The sequence below is a fragment of the Chiloscyllium punctatum genome, chromosome 2 (assembly GCF_047496795.1).
Source record: "Chiloscyllium punctatum isolate Juve2018m chromosome 2, sChiPun1.3, whole genome shotgun sequence".
Lineage (NCBI taxonomy): Eukaryota > Metazoa > Chordata > Chondrichthyes > Orectolobiformes > Hemiscylliidae > Chiloscyllium > Chiloscyllium punctatum.
Window position 1 is genome coordinate 61,065,734 of NC_092740.1, and position 16,993 is coordinate 61,082,726.

At 39.8% G+C, this 16,993-nt stretch overlaps 1 protein-coding gene across 2 annotated transcripts in view; it reads right to left on the reverse strand.

Annotated features, from left to right (window-relative positions):
- The window catches only part of skic3 (SKI3 subunit of superkiller complex), a 125,135-nt gene that overhangs the window by 64,405 nt on the left and 43,737 nt on the right, over nt 1-16,993 (reverse strand). For both annotated transcript variants that reach the window (XM_072583159.1, XM_072583168.1), the window contains exons 15-19: nt 16,727-16,906; nt 14,457-14,581; nt 12,954-13,207; nt 9,132-9,234; nt 3,019-3,201 (exon numbers count right to left, since the gene is read on the reverse strand). In XM_072583159.1, the coding sequence (XP_072439260.1) occupies nt 3,019-3,201; nt 9,132-9,234; nt 12,954-13,207; nt 14,457-14,581; nt 16,727-16,906 (845 nt within the window). The remainder of the gene's footprint in view (nt 1-3,018; nt 3,202-9,131; nt 9,235-12,953; nt 13,208-14,456; nt 14,582-16,726; nt 16,907-16,993) is intronic.

Genomic DNA, 16,993 nt, shown 5'->3' on the forward strand with positions numbered 1-16,993 from the left:
CTCCCTTTCTATCCTTCCTGTAGCATTTGTATCCTGGAACATTAAGCTGCCAGTCCTGCCCATCCCTGAGCTATGTTTCTGTAATTGCTATGATATCCCAGTCCCATGTTCCTAACCATGCCCTGAGTTCATCTGCCTTCCCTTTCTGAGAGAGAGTGTGAGAGAGAGTGTGAGAGAGTGTGAGAGAGAGTGTGAGAGACAGAGAGAGAGAGAGAGTGTGAGAGACAGAGAGAGAGAGAGAGAGAGTGTGAGAGACAGAGAGAGAGAGAGAGAGAGTGTGAGAGACAGAGAGAGAGAGAGAGAGAGAGAGAGTGTGAGAGACAGAGAGAGAGAGAGAGAGAGAGAGTGTGAGAGACAGAGAGAGAGAGAGAGAGAGAGAGTGTGAGAGACAGAGAGAGAGAGAGAGAGAGAGAGTGTGAGAGACAGAGAGAGAGAGAGAGAGAGAGTGTGAGAGACAGAGAGAGAGAGAGAGAGAGTGTGAGAGACAGAGAGAGAGAGAGAGTGTGAGAGACAGAGAGAGAGAGAGAGTGTGAGAGACAGAGAGAGAGAGAGAGAGAGTGTGAGAGACAGAGAGAGAGAGAGAGAGTGTGAGAGACAGAGAGAGAGAGAGAGAGTGTGAGAGACAGAGAGAGAGAGAGAGTGTGTGAGAGACAGAGAGAGAGAGAGAGTGTGTGAGAGACAGAGAGAGAGAGAGAGTGTGTGAGAGACAGAGAGAGAGAGAGAGAGAGAGAGTGTGAGAGACAGAGAGAGAGAGAGAGAGAGTGTGAGAGACAGAGAGAGAGAGAGAGAGAGTGAGAGACAGAGAGAGAGAGAGAGAGTGTGAGAGACAGAGAGAGAGAGAGTGTGAGAGACAGAGAGAGAGAGTGTGAGAGACAGAGAGAGAGAGTGTGAGAGACAGAGAGAGAGAGTGTGAGAGACAGAGACAGAGAGACAGACAGAGACAGAGACAGAGAGAGAGAACAGCAGAATCTCTTATCAGGCCCCTCTTACTGGTCTCCACTTCTTCTGGGAAAGGCCTGAACTGTCCCGATCTAGCACCACCCTCCTCAATTTGAACTACTTCTCCTTTAACCCCTCACACTTTCTTCAGATCAAAAAGTGTGGCCATGGGTACCTGCATAAGTCCCAGTTATGCCGGTTTCTTTGTGGGGACCCAATTTTTGACTCAGATTTCCAGCATCTGCAGTTCTTGGTTTCCTCATGTCATGTTGGGCTTTCTTCATTCCCTTGAGATTATGTTCTCTTGTTTTCATAACTGCTGCTAATGTGAATAATTTCTCTCCACCTACAGTGTAGACTAATCATACCCTAGAAAGTCTCTTTCAAACCTCTTCTCTACATTTTCTTCTCTAAAATTAATAATACCAGCTTCTACATATTATTCACACGATTGAAGTTCCTCATCCCTGCAACCATCCTTGAAAATCTTCTCTGTACCGACTTTAAAGGCATCAACCATCAAGTATGCTGCCCAAAAAGGAAAGTAATAATCCAACTGAGATTGAATTAGTACTTTAAAAAGAGATTCACCATAACTCCATTGAGTTTCTATCCTATACCTCCATTAATATGGAATCCAGAATCCAGTCTGTATTAATTACCTCATTGTAAAATTTAAAAAAATTATGGCCACTTCTTCCTTTCATCTCCATATAGTCAGGTCCTGAATTTAATACAGTCGTCTATTAGCTCACTTTTATCAATGTTTAGGACATTCAACATTACTGTGGCAGAATTTTCTTCCTTGGTATTGCATATGCAATACAGTAATTTATACATCAGATATGCTTTTTGCCTAGAAGTGTAAATCCTCTTTTTGGTGTCTAATCTACTCTATTACTTTTGTTTGTATTGTGTTACTTCTTATATGGCTATATAAGATTTAGAAAGTCCATTTTATGTTAGCTGCCAGTCTTTTCTCCATGTCTTAGTTCAATTTTCATTGGCCTTCTGAATGTTATATATTCAGTCTAGTCCTATATTATCAATCTCAGATTGGTCATAGGCATGCCTTTTCAGCTTAATTTTCCTCGCAATATCTTTCATCCTTCAGAAAGCTCTGGCTTTACTTACCATATCTTTGCCTCTTGTCGGAACATATTTCCACTATACCCAAACTGTATCTTCTTTAAGGCAACCCACTGTTACATTAGTCTTGCCAGCCAGTCTTTGATTCCAATTTATTACCTTGCTGAAATTACTTCTCATCCAAATATGCATTTTTACCTCCGTATTCCTCATTTTTCCCCTATTCCTAATTCAAATATAATGGAACTGTGAGTGATACTCCCTAAATGTCCCACTATTAGAACTTAATCTATCATTCTTCAGAACCAGATCCAGCAATGCCTCCCTTCCTTATGCAGCCAGAAACCTACTGATCTTTGCTCTTTACATTATTATATTTTCTAGTCTCTTATGATTATTAAAGCTCACATTATTATACTCAATAGTTTTTTCAATTATTAGTAATTCAACACCATTTAATCTTTATTTTGAAATTTGAAGATGAGGAAAATGTTGGCTGCTAACTCTGCATTACACCAGCGGTAGCAATGATTATTAGAAGATTTTAAATTTCTAATTTTATTTTGTACAGAGGAAAAAAACAAACTGTTCATTGATTATGGCAGAAACCCAGAAGATTTTTAAGAATTGGGGAAGCTGGTTGCTATCTGATATGACTGAGAGAATGACAAAATAAGTAAGAATCAATTACAGGGATGAGATCAAGTTCAGAGCCTGTGTTCCTCCGCTTTTCTTCACTGGTACTGGACGTGAAGAAAAAAGGAATCAAATCAAGAGGGCTGCAGAAAGTAGGGAGTTATAGATAGAAGACTGTAGATTTTCCTCACCTTAAAATGATTTTCCAATAGTAGGCAAGTGCAACGACAAAAATTATGTACTTGAAGGGAGAACAGTCTAAGAAGGTATAGTTACAGGAAGGATTATAAAAAAAAGTGAGAGACTACCATTTAAAGATTAAAAAAAGGCCTCTTTTTTGACAAAGTAATTTACCTTCCTCCTAGTCGGAGCAGTTCATTTTTATCTAAATAATGCACATTTCTCTTTTCATCCTGTCCAATGAGAATGGCAGAGACTCTAATGTTAACTTTTGCTGGTGACAAAACGTGGAGCACGGTGCATGTATCTCCAATTAGCTTCCATAGACAGGATACATCAGGTCGACACTGTACAGCTCTGCAATAAAACCAGAGGCAAAACAATAAACACAGTCACTTAATCTATAGCACCACTTTCAAGCAGCTGCCTTTAACAAAAGGTCAAGGCTACCAAAATATACATACATTTTTTTTAAAAAAGCAGTAATTCATTAAATTATTTTCAACCAATGTGAGCTCCTAAAGTTGCTGCGAGAGAACTGGGCACTTAGGAGAGGACGAAACAAATGTACCTCCTTAACTAATTATGCTGAAGAACTGGGAGATTAACAGCACTAGGACGAGAAGAAAGTCAAAAGTTAAAATGGATGAATTCAAATCAAATGAAGAATAAAAAGTGATTAAGAAAAAGAAAGCTTTATTCAAAATTAATTTTATATCATTAAAATCTCTAACACTACATTGTAATTTGTTTATTCTAAGCATGAAAGAAGACGTTCAACAGTAATTGGTACTTTGAAATGGATAAGGCAACTTTAGTTGCTTCTAATCGTGAAGTGCCACAGGATTCAAAATGTTAATTCTGTTCTCTACACAGATGCTGCTAGACTTGCTGAGTTTCTGTTTTTTTGTTTCAGATCTCCATATTACTTTGTGGGGAGTTTAATTCCACACAAGTGCCGAGACATCACTCCATTCAGTACATTTCAATGGTGAACAGATGGAAGCCCTGCTGCTTTTACTAAATTAACAGTGCAGTGGTGCATCTTGGAAAACAACTTCTGAATTTCAGCATTTACCAATCTGTCTTCCCTTTTTTGATTTGCATAGCATTTGCATAAAAAGAACTGCAAATTTTATTAGCTTTGTCCCAATTTTGACAGTTAACTATGTCATTGAGTTTATGGTGGGATTTTGTTTTTAAAGTTATTCATTTTTTGGGATATGGGCATCACTAGCTGGCCAGCATTTATTGCCCATCCTAGCTGCCCATTAGTAGACTGATGTGGCGGCAATTGGCTGGGTTGGATTTGTCCTTTTTATATACAGAATAAAATTGGGCAACTTTCCACGTTGTCAGGTAGATGCCAGTGTTGAAACTGTAGTGGAAGATCTTGGCTAGGGGAGCGGCAAGTTCTGGAGCGTAATTCTCTAGAACTATTGCTGGGATGTTAGAACATAGAACACAGAACATAGAACATAGAAAAATACAGCGCAGTACAGGCCCTTTGGCCCTCGATGTTGCGCCGATCCAAGCCCACCTAACCAACACTAGCCCACTATCCTCCATATGCCTATCCAATGCCCGTTTAAATGCCCATAAAGAGGGAGAGTCCACCACTGCTACTGGCAGGGCATTCCATGAACTCACGACTCGCTGAGTAAAGAACCTACCCCTAACATCTGTCCTATACCTACCACCCCTTAATTTAAAGCTATGCCCCCTCGTACTAGCTGACTCCATACGTGGAAAAAGGTTCTCATGGTCACCCCTATCTAAACCCCTAATCATCTTGTGCACCTCTATCAAGTCACCCCTAAACCTTCTTTTCTCCAATGAAAACAGCCCCAAGTGCCTCAGCCTTTCCTCATAGGATCTTCCTACCATACAAGGCAACATCCTGGTAAACCTGTTCTGCACCCGTTCCAGTGCCTCCACATCCTTCCTATATTATGGCGACCAAAACTGTACACAATACTCCAGATGCGGCCGCACCAGAGTCTTATACAACTGCAACATGACCTCAGGACTCCGGAACTCAATTTCTCTACCAATAAAAGCCAATACACCATATGCCTTCTTCACTGCACTATTTACCTGGGTGGCAACTTTCAATGATCTGTGTACATGGACACCAAGATCCCTCTGCTCATCCACACTACCAAGTATCCGACCATTAGCCCAGTACCCCATCTTTTTGTTACTCATACCAAAGTGAAAACCCAGTGGATGTGGTCTATCTAGACTTTCAAAAGGCCTTTGATAAGGTGCCACACGGGAGGCTGCTGAGCAAGGTGAGGGCCCATGGTGTTCGAGGTGAGCTGCTGGGATGGATTGAGGATTGGCTGTCTAACAGAAGGCAGAGAGTTGGGATAAAAGGTTCTTTTTCAGAATGGCAGCCGGTGACGAGCGGTGTCCCGCAGGGTTCGGTGCTGGGGCCACAGCTGTTCGCATTATATATTAATGATTTGGATGAGGGAACCGGGGGTATTCTAGCGAAGTTTGCCGATGATACGAAGTTAGGTGGACAGGCAGGTAGTACTGAGGAAGTGGAGAGGCTACAGAAGGAATTAGACAGGTTGGGAGAGTGGTCCAGGAAATGGCTGATGGAATTTAACGTGAGCAAGTGCGAGGTCTTGCACTTTGGCAAAAAGAATAAAAGCATGGACTACTTTCTAAATGGTGAGAAAATTAATAAAGCCAAAGCACAAAGGGATCTGGGAGTGCTAGTGGAGGATTCTCTAAAGGTAAACATGCAGGTTGAGTCCGTGATTAAGAAAGCGAATGCAATGTTGTCTCTTATCTCAAGAGGGTTGGAATATAAAAGCAGAGATGTACTACTAAGACTTTATAAAGCTCTGGTTAGGCCCCATTTGGAGTACTGTGTCCAGTTTTGGTCCCCACACCTCAGGAAGGACATACTGGCACTGGAACTTTTCTAGCAGAGATTCACACGGATGATCCCTGGATTGACAGGTCTAGCATATGAGGAACGGCTGAGGATACTGGGATTGTATTCGTTGGAGTTTAGAAGATTAAGGGGAGACTTAATAGAGACGTACAAAATAATACATGGCTTGGAAAAGGTGGATGGTAGGAAATTGTTTCCGTTAGGTGAGGAGACTCGGACCCGTGGACACAGCCTTAGAATTAGAGGGGGTGAATTCAGAACAGAAATGCGGAGACATTTCTTCAGCCAGAGAGTGGTGGGCCTGTGGAATTCATTGCCACGGAGTGCAGTGGAAGCCAGGACGCTAAATGTCTTCAAGGCCGAGATTGATAGATTCTTGTTGTCTAGAGGAATTAAGGGCTACGGGGAGAACGCTGGTAAGTGGAGCTGAAATGCGCATCAGCCATGATTGAATGGCGGAGTGGACTCGATGGGCCGAATGGCCTTACTTCCACTCCTATGTCTTATGGTCTTATGGAATCACCTCACACTTACCCACACTGAACTCAATTTGCCACCTTTCTGCCCAGCTCTGCAGCTTATCTATATCACGCTGTAACCTGCCACATCCTTCCTCACCGTCAAGAACTCCACCGACTTTCGTATCATCCGCAAACTTGCTCACCCAACCTTCTAGCCCCTCCTCCAGGTCATTTATAAAAATGACAAACAGCAATGGTCCCAAAACATATCCTTGCGGAACACCGCTAGTAACTGCACTCCAAGATGAACCTTTACCATCAACTACTACCCTCTGTCTTCTTCCAGCCAGCCAATTCCTAATCCAAACCTCCAACTCACCCTCAGTGCCATACCTCCATACTTTTTGCAGTAGCCTACCATGGGAACCCTTATCAAATGCCTTACTAAAATCCATATACACCACATCTACCACTTTACCCTTGTCCACCTCCTTAGTCACCTTCTCAAAGAATTCAATCAGGTTTGTGAGGCACGATCTGCCCTTCACAAAACCATGCTGACTATCCTTGATCACATTATTCCTATCCAGATGTTCATAAATCCTATCCCTTACAATTCTCTCCAAGACTTTGCCCACAATAGAAGTGAAGCTCACCAGCCTATAGTTACTAGGGTTATCCCTACTCCCCTTCTTGAACAAGGGAACCACATTTGCTATCCTCCAGTCTTCTGACGCTATTCCTGTCGACAACGAGGACCTAAAAATCAAGGCCAATGGCTCTGCAATCTCCTCCCTTGCTTCCCAGAGAATCCTAGGATAAATGCCATCAGGCCCAGGGGACTTATCTATTTTCACCCTTTCCAGAATTTCAAACATCTTTCCCTACATACCTGAAAGCCATCCATTCTAATTAGTTGTGACTCAGTATTCACATCAGCAACAATGTCAGAATCCGTAGCCTTTGCAATATCCAGTGCCTCTAAACATGTCTTTAGATAATGTGGAGTGAATTTAATTGGTTGAAAACTTATTAGCTGGAATGCTGGGGACCATTGGAGAACAGCGGGATGGATCATCCACTTGGCACTTCTGGTTAAAAATTGCTGCGAAAGCTTCAGCCTCATCTTTTGTACTGATGTGCTCAGGTTTTCCATCATTGAGGATGGGGATATTTGTAAAGCCTCCTCCCCCAGTGAGTTGTTTAATCATCCACTAACATTCATGACTGGATGTGGCAGTACTGCAGAGCTTAGATCTGATCTGTTGGTTGTGGGATCGCTTAGCTCTGTGTATCACTTGCTGCTTATATTGTTTGGCACGCAAATAGTCCTGTTAGTTGGCTTCACTGGCTTGACATCTCACCTTTCTCCTTCTAAGAAGGCAGCCAAAATAAAAAAAGAACAAAATCGGACAGGTTGGCACTAGGAAGATATCTACCTCCTTCTTGCCACCACAGATATTAATTTCTGGGCAGGAAGGCCCATGGTTGACTTTCCCCATCTTCTGGCAAATAAAGCCTAAATTATCAATTAATGACCACTTAACAGCCACATCTCGCCTGGGCCTGCAATTACTTAAGCAGTAGCAAGGACAAGAAACAGCTAGCTTACCCAAGAAATAAACCAGCACAGATAGGCTGCCAGTTTGGGGATTGGTGGTTCCCTCAATCTACATTAACGATTGCAAGATTGAGGGGCTCACCTCAGGTCAGGATATGGGCTCTGAAAGACACTCCCAGTGCTCACTTTTAACTTGCTCCCGACAAACAGCAACCTGATGAACACCTCAACCCCTAAACAACAATTACAAATTTCACCTTTGACCCTCTATCAGAGTATCTGAGACATGAGTGATTGCTTGGCAGCAGCTATGGCCTCTGCCATGGCATTGCCACATTCTGGATTTTGATTGGTTGGTAGCTCCAGGTGAGTAGAACTTTCTGGTGTGGCTTCTTACTTCCAGCAGAAAACTTACTGGCAACCTTCAGCTGCCAGTGTAACATTTGATTCCAGCAGGCTTTCTGATAAAGGTAAGCCACAGGTTTTAATTCATTAGTCTTAGATTTTGGCTTAATCCAGAAATGAACAAATCTGGCTTATATATAACAATATAACAGTGAATTGATGAATCCACATTTACAACACTGGGTACAATTTTGGACATGGATACATGGCAGGTACAGCATAGAATCCAAAAAATAATGCAAGGGTTGGAAACTAGTTACAAGGCGAAAACTGAAATGCTGACAATATTTACACTAGGGTAGAGATCAAGGTAAAATTTGATATGCTTCTCACAATTACGAAGCGCTTTGATCATTTAGATCGGAAAAAAACAATTCTTCCGGTTGGGAAATCAGCAAGAGTGAGCAGAGAGGTAAGGTGGAATGGCTTTCCAAAGACAAAATGCTGGCACAAGAAAATACTGAAGTACAAATCACTACGTAAGCGATCATATGTGAATCAGACAGAGGGTTAGGACTGTGTGCTGGAGATTTGTTTGGTTTGCACCAGCACAGGGCCAGTGCGCTAGATGTGACATATGAATTTGCATTGCAAAAAAATTAAAATTTGTACTGGCTACAACTAAATAATGTTGGTGACTACAAGTTGGTCTGCACTTGTCTTTTCAATAAAAACCTGGAACTCAACAAAGGAGAGAATTGCAACAGCAAACCCATACCACCTTTATATTCTACCCTGCTGTCACCACTCTATTCTGCTCACTGAAGTTGTTGTAGAGGATTCAAAAGAAAATAGTTTGTAAATAAAAGTATCCTGTTTTGGATTGGTGTAAATGGTACAAGTACAAGACATATTTTGCTCTCTTAACTACCGATTTAGTACTTTGCAAATTTAACAAAGATGTTGAAACATCAATTTCAAAGCTGGTTTAATGTTTGTTTTTACTCACCTAGCTAAGTACTGAAGTGCTTCTTCTGCTGAATCCAAAGCCCTTCCATCTAAACAATCATCAAGGGCACTTCGTGTCATCATTAAATAGCATTCACCTAGGCCTAGAAAAGCATGAATAAGCCATGTGGTTTGAAGATGTCTATTTTTTAAAAAGAGAGATGAATATCTTCTTCTACTATATATATTTAAATGTTTTTTTTCTACCAACAATACACTTGTAAAACATTTTCATGATATTTTTGCATACTATTTTATTTTAGTTGTGAATTTCACCAAGTTAAATTTAGATCAGAATACTTGAATGTTATTTCTCTCCCTTCAAAATACTTGCACCCTTGGGCACTGAAGGAACCCCTGCCATCCTCCAGGTAACTCGGAATGTCAATGTGTTATGAAAAATTTGTTCCCATTTCCACACCTCAGCCTGAAGACCATATTAGAGGCTCGTGAAAGCAGTCAGTCCTAACTTGCAAATGATTTGGGGTGTCGGTGTTGGACTGGGGTGTACAAAGTTAAAAATCACAACACCAGGTTATAGTCCACAGGTTTATTTGGAAGCACTAGCTTTTGGAGCACTGCTCCTTCTTCAGGTGGTTGTGGAGTATCAGATCGTAGGACAGAGAATTTATATCAAAATATTTACAGTGTGATTTAATTGAAATTATGTATTGAAAAAGACCGATTGTTTGTTAAGTTTCTCATCTTTTAGAATGGGCATGTTGGTTTCAGTTCTTTCATATGTAAATCCCAGAAATTTTTTAAAGTTACATTCTCAAGTGAACTTTAATAATAGCTACTATGTTGGCCCAGATAATGCATTGAAGGATTGAGATGCCCTGCATGAGGCTGTCTGAGTCCCAATGTTCAGACTGATTCTAATCTTAAAAAAAAAGGGATTTATATAAATCCGTGTAAGATTCTGTAAATCCAAATTTTAGATGATAATCAGTCTGACCATTGTGGCACAGACAGTCTCACAAAGGGCAGCTCACACCTTCAATGCATTATCCGGGCCAACATGACACCTATTGTTTAAGTTCACTTGAGAATGTAACTTTAAGAAAGTTCTGAGATTTACATAAGAACGAACTGAAACCAGCATGCCCATTCTAAGAGAGGAGAGACTTAACATACAATTGAGGTCTTTTTCAATATATAATTTCAATTAAATCACACTGTAAACATTTGTTATAAATTCTCTGTCCTACGATCTTATACTCCACAACCACCTGATAAAGGAGCAGTGCTCCGAAAGGTAGTGCTTCCAAATAAACCTGTTGGCCTCTAACCCGGTGTTGTGTGATTTTTAACTAACTTGCAAAGGTCTTGTAATTGATGAAAGCTGTATAAGAAACATCCTTTTGTTTTAGCTTACATGTTTCAAATACTTACATAACTGTGGTTTAGTATATATTCTTGCTTAGGTCAGCACAACATCGAAGGGCCTGTTCTGCGCTGTATTGTTCTATGTTCTATATAATATGCCATAAGTATTTTTTCTTTCAATTTTATCCAGCTTAATCACAGTTTATTATTAGACAAAATGTGAATAACTGATGCATTTAAAATCCTTTATCATCCTTATCTTGAACTTGTGTTACGACACGGGGTAAACCTCCCCCCCCCACCCCGCAAACTAATTTAAAACAGCAACACAAACGATTTAACCTATGCTGTAATCTGTTAAAATTCAAGAGGCCAAGAACTATCCCAAAGGTTATCATTAAAGTTAAAATTAACAACTTTTTTTTAAAAAGTCTAACAGAGAATAATTAACTAACAATTATTTATAACTCCTTTCTCTAACCTATCTTTTACTTTCCCTCCTATAATACTGTCCGATAAAGCCCTCCGATTCAGATTTACCAAAAAGTTCAAATTTCCAAAACCAGCTGGGTGACAAATCTTCTTTGTATCTTCCTCTTAGTGATTTTGGTTCACAAGTTGTTGATAGATAAAGATATCCTTAAGAGAACTATTCTGCGGGCAGTCTGCATATTTTGGTGGCTTGGCAGTTCTCCTCAAATTGTTCAATTTTTTTCAGTTTTATACCCAAAAGCATCGGATCGTTTCATTGGTTTTGATATTGTCAAAGTACCAAATTCAAACTTGATTGTAGTTTAGTATCTTGGGGCATAATTTAAATGGATTGGCCGAATTTAAATCTGTTTTTGTCTTAAAGTAACCCAGGTACTGCTAGCTGCTGGACCAAGTGTAATATGGTAAATTCTCCAGCACTAGGTGTGCTTGCTAAGTCCTTCAATTCTCAAAGGTACAGTACTCCTATATCTTCATAACATTTGGCTCAGCAATATCCCATAGGTCCAAACATATACAATGTAGTTATCGATCACCAGCTACCCCTCTTTCCTTACTTTTTCCTACTTTTTTTTAAGTATCACTGGACAGTCTTCCCAAATTTCTCCATCTTGCCATCTCCCATTTTGGTTTCTGTAACTTCTAAAAATTACTGTTTTGTAACTGTAAGTTTAGTGCAACTACTTTTGGTACAATCTGGTTCTGGTCAATAAATTGCTATGAAATATCTCTTGTATGTCTGAAGTGTTTAGAATTCTCAGAGTTTGATGAAAGCTGGTTCGACTTTAAGGGTAACAAGGAAGAATGATTAGAGGTTAATGCAGCAATCATTTCTGCTCACTCTTTCTTGGAATTTACTGTTTATTTTACACCCTTTACTAAAATTGGTAACTCACTAGCGTTACAGAAATCTTAAAATTACTGCTTTAATAATTTGGCATGCTGTTCCCCAACAATCCTACATCAAATCAGCATTGCAATTTTCGTGAATATTTTATCTGGTTCTTTCTATTCTTTTTACGGAACCTCAAGTTAAATTACAAGTGTATTCAGTATTTTTTATATTTAAAGTACTTACTCTAAATAACCATGAGACAGACTTGACTCATGATCAGATTAGCACCACAAATTCAATTTCTTAATCACTAGATAATGTGAATCATTCAATTCTGTTTGACAAAGCAAAGCAGCACCTGTACTAAGGTCTAAACTGCACATTTCTTTGATTCTTCTTCAGTAATCAAACTAAACCTTTTATAACAGCTCAATTAAATGCTACTGTGTTTCTCTTATTTCCCTGGCCTTCAAAGTGAGAACAAAAGGAAGCAGTACTATTTTCTGGGAGAATTATGAAGCAAACTTAGGTGGGGTGTTGTTGAAGGATGTTCTTTTAGGAAATACTTACAAATGCTAAACTGAAGAGACCCCAGCAAAAGTACTGCTTAAATGATATTATGTGGAGGCTCAGAAGAACAAAGAGTACTTCAAACCCCATAAAAATAATTAGGATTTTTCCTTTGCAATTGATATTAGAACTGTCCTTCTGGGCACTATCCTTGCGAGGCAACCCAGACCTGACCTGCCTTAACCTGACAAGTTACACAGAGACATTCAATCATCACTCTGCAGCTCAAATGATTAGATGTAAAATAGGACAGAGAAGAATAGTCTGACCATCTATTTGCTGCAATCAGCCAGTACTTTGAGTCAGCTGGTGCACAAAATGTCAACATGCATCTTATGTATCAAAGAAACCAAATCCTTACATGTTAAATGGTCAAAAGTTCTGAAACATGGAATCACAATAAGAAACATTATTCCTCCTCACCTTGTCTGAACAAGGTAACCCAGCTGAAGGACAAGTGAGACACCTGCCAAATTGATCTGGAAGCATTAGCTTTTAAGAATTTTCCATATCCTTTGTACCTCAAACAATAATTTACCATGCAACACAGAAATAATTAATGCACTTTGGACAATATAAAAATAAATAAAAACTTACCTTTGAGGGCAGGGACATACTTCTTTGAATTCTGAATTATTTGTTTATACTCTGTAACTGCTTCCGCATACTTGCCAATAATCTGTTTAATAGCTGCAATCTTGTAAATGTTGTATACAGAGTTTGGATTCAGTTCACTGGCTTTAGTGAAAGCCTTTAAGGCAGCAGTGTAACCTCCTCTACTGAGATAAGCTTCTCCTAAACATTCCCAGCAATTTGAATCTTTCAGGTCTGCTCTCAAGGCTGCTTGTAAACTGTTAAAAATGACAGATCATTAATTCCAATAATATAATCAAAAGCTGATTTTAAAATCATAGAATAAAAGAGAACACTGATGTCTTTCAAACTATTCTCCACAAAGCTATTTTCCTGTGGCCTTAAAATTCTACAGTAGAGAGAATAGATTAACTGGGCTGAAAGACATACATATAAATAAAAACAAAAAACAAAATCAAGCATTGGTATGGTGTGGTACAGTGAATCTCAACACTTTGCTCTTTACATTTTTTCAGTTTCCAATTTATGCCTGTCAATGGAATCAGCCCTTGTGCTGATGATTGCCCAGCAAGCCTTTCTGAACTTGGTTATTGGTTTCACCAATGTAGAGAGGTCTATGAAGGAGGACAAAAAAACATACAAAGAAAGAGCATCATTGCAAGATTCTCCTTTTCCTCCTTGATTTCGCTCCCTCTCTGGGTGAAGTACTTGGGAACTTGATGAGGTTTCCACACCTCAGTATCTTGATTATCTTATAAACTCTGAAAAGTTGAACTGTGAGTATCATCTGAAGACTTGGATCCAGCTCATTTTCCATCCTAACTGGAGCCTTATTTGGAAGATTTGCCACTTGCAGTAAGCAATTCAATTTTATCAGCAAGAAACCTGGTGGACCCATGAGAATGATCAAATTCTACCCTTTGTTCACAGACCGATGGTCAATAGACCGATGGTCAATATTTTCCTTTTGCCCTAATGTCACCTCTGCAGACATTTGCATGTCTGTCGTCTTTTGCATTGTGAGAATGTACCTGTTTTGGTAGCAAAATAAAAAGAGGATACATTTCTAACTCCAGATTATGGCCTCGAAGTTAACTGGTTTTGCCTATGTTTAACAGGGGTTGTTTTATACTAAATTGATCAATTATTTCATGAAAAAAAAAACGCTGGTCAAGATCCCCTTCATATTGCTATCCAGAATAAAAGACAAACAATTGCCATTTGTGATTGAATTAATTTTTTTAATGAATCATGCAACATATGAACTAGTGGGGTTTTACCAGCGCATTCCTCCAGTCACAGTTGCTTCTGTTGATTTTTTTCCTTCTCTCCCCTCCCCATCACGGGGAACATGTCCTAGATTTATGCATTATGCATCTCTCTCACATCACCCTCAATATTCTCCCTCAGCTTCCCTCAACTAGGATACTCATTTCCCCACCTGCTCTGATAATTCTCTTCTAATGACGCAACTGAATACCTGGCAATCAAACATAGATATCTTACTCTGCCACAGCCGATGAACTCTGGTTGATTCTCATGTAATAAAGTCCTCGTCTAAGCCAAGCCCATTTGGCTGTTCCAGCACTTGACTGATCAGTCACTGTCCTCAGAATTGTAAGAGCAGTCTCCTAAAAGCAAACAAGTATCAATGTGAAAAGTGAAATAAATAAATAAATAAATCATGACTACGAATCAACTCGCTGTGCAATACAATTGCCAAAGAAACAACAGGAATTATTTTTTAAAAAAAGTAAGTTGCATTAAAATTTTCAAGTAATCAATTTGGTCTTGTCCATCATCCAAGTAAAAAGCAACAACATGTGACGTTCAAGCTTGTTCAGTTCCAATCATTGCCATCCTACTCACCTTTCACAGAATTACTTAGATTAGATTACTTACAGTGTGGAAACAGGCCCTCCGGCCCAACAAGTCCACACCGACCCGCCGAAGCGCACCCACCCAAACCCATTCCCCCACACTCTGCCCCTTCACCTAACACTACAGGTAATTTAGCATGGTCAATCCACCTAATCCGGGCCTCTGGTGCTGTGAGGCAACAGTGCTAACCACTGTGCCACCATGCCGCCCATGAATATACTTTACTAACAGTAAACTAGCTGATTGGAATAAGTTGGCAGTATTGAAAGTTAAACGTTGGCACATAATGGGCAGCCAGTGACAAGATTCATGATTCATCTCACCAACAGTTGCCCACAAAGGGTCTTTGAGCAAAGACTTGAGATTCTAGCATCTGCTTTAGCAGGTGCCCTCAGCTGAGGATTTGTGACGACTGAAAGCAGGAAAGTAGGGAAGTAACAGCAAATCTTCAACCAAACAAAAACAAAACTTCACAAAGACATGCAATCTAAACCAGTAAAAAAAATGTTATTAAACTGTTCTTATTTTAGTCGGTGTGTGCAAAGAGAAAGTGTTAAGGGAAAGAGAAATTATAAATTAGTTATTAAAAAGTCAAAAAGGACTTTCTTTTAACAAAATATCTCCAACAGAAATAAGCTTCTGAAAGAATGAGACTCCATGACCAGAGACGTTACTTGGCAGCAAATATTATCTCAGTTAAAACTCTGAAATACACCAATCCCAATTATTTTCTGCCATGACTAGGGTATAACTAACAAACTGCAGGCAAATTTTCAAAACCGAGATGATAGGCAAAAGTTCTGTTATAACGCAGAATACAGAGCAGCAGGGTAAATAACCTCTCAACTTTCAGACTTCCTTGTTTAACAGTGAGTGGGCAGACCCCAAAAGTTCCTGTACTACTTATTCTAACATTGGTGACTATTGCCAACCTTGCTACTTTTGTTAAATGCCAAGTCAGGACTGATATTATTTCAAAACTTAGAGGCAGCATGGTGGCACAGTGGTTAGCACTGCTGCCTCACAGCGCCAGAGGCCCGGGTTCAATTCCCACCTCAGGCAACTGACTGTGTAGAGTTTGCACATTCTCCCATTGTCTGCGTGGGTTTCCTCCGGGTGCTCCGGTTTCCTCCCACAGTCCAAAAATGTGCGGGTTAGGTGAATTGGCCATGCTTAATTGCCCAGAGTGTTAGGTGAATTGGTAAATGTAGGGGAATGGGTCTGGGTTGCACTTCAGCGGGTCGGTGTGGACTTGTTGGGCCAAAGGGCCTGTTTCCACATTAAGTAATCTAATCTAAAAACTAGCCCAGAGAATGGGATAAGAGTATTTCTGTGTAATTATTTTGCGTATCTGAATCCAATTTCAGCAGAAGAAAAACGCCCAACAATTCACCAAGGTGACAAGTCATGTGTTAAGGTACACATGAAATACAAGGATCACAGAAAAGTATCACACCTACATATAAAAGGTAAAAGAAAATTATGAAGCTTGGAACATTTAAAAAGGCATCTGGATGGATGTATGGATATGAAGGGTTTAGAGGGATATGGGCCAAGTACTCGCAAATGGGACTCCATTAATTTGGGATACCTGGCCAGCATGTAAGAGTTCTGGTCAGCATGGATGAGTTGGACTGAAGGGTCTGTTTCCGTGCTGTGTCTACTGAACAGCTTTTAGTTTGAACAATATAATAAAAGTCTTAAAGCCTGAAATCCTACTGTGTAATCCTTCCAGTTATTCAATGGAAATTCAAATGACCTTTTAAAAATTTAAAAGTCTTTGTGGGAATCATAACACCGTTTAGATATACTAAGATGAATATGTACCTTTCTAACTTAGCTTCAGTCACAAAGTGAAAACAATTCTGAAAGAATAGTTTAAACATGTACAGTACCATATCTCCAAGTTCAACGCTGAGATCAACAGCAGCTGCTCCTGCTTCTTCATCACTCTTATTTAGCTCAAAGGCTTTTTTGTAGCAACCACGAGCTCGGTTTTTATCTTGTACGATGTCATGATAGTAGTGGCCTAAGTAGCAGAATGTTCGTCCATTGTATGTGTCCAACTTGGCAGCCTACAGTCGGTTAAGAAGAAACTTATGAAGAATAAGCTGGAACTGAAGTCAAAAGTGAAAATGACAACAGAAGAAACAAAATATCTT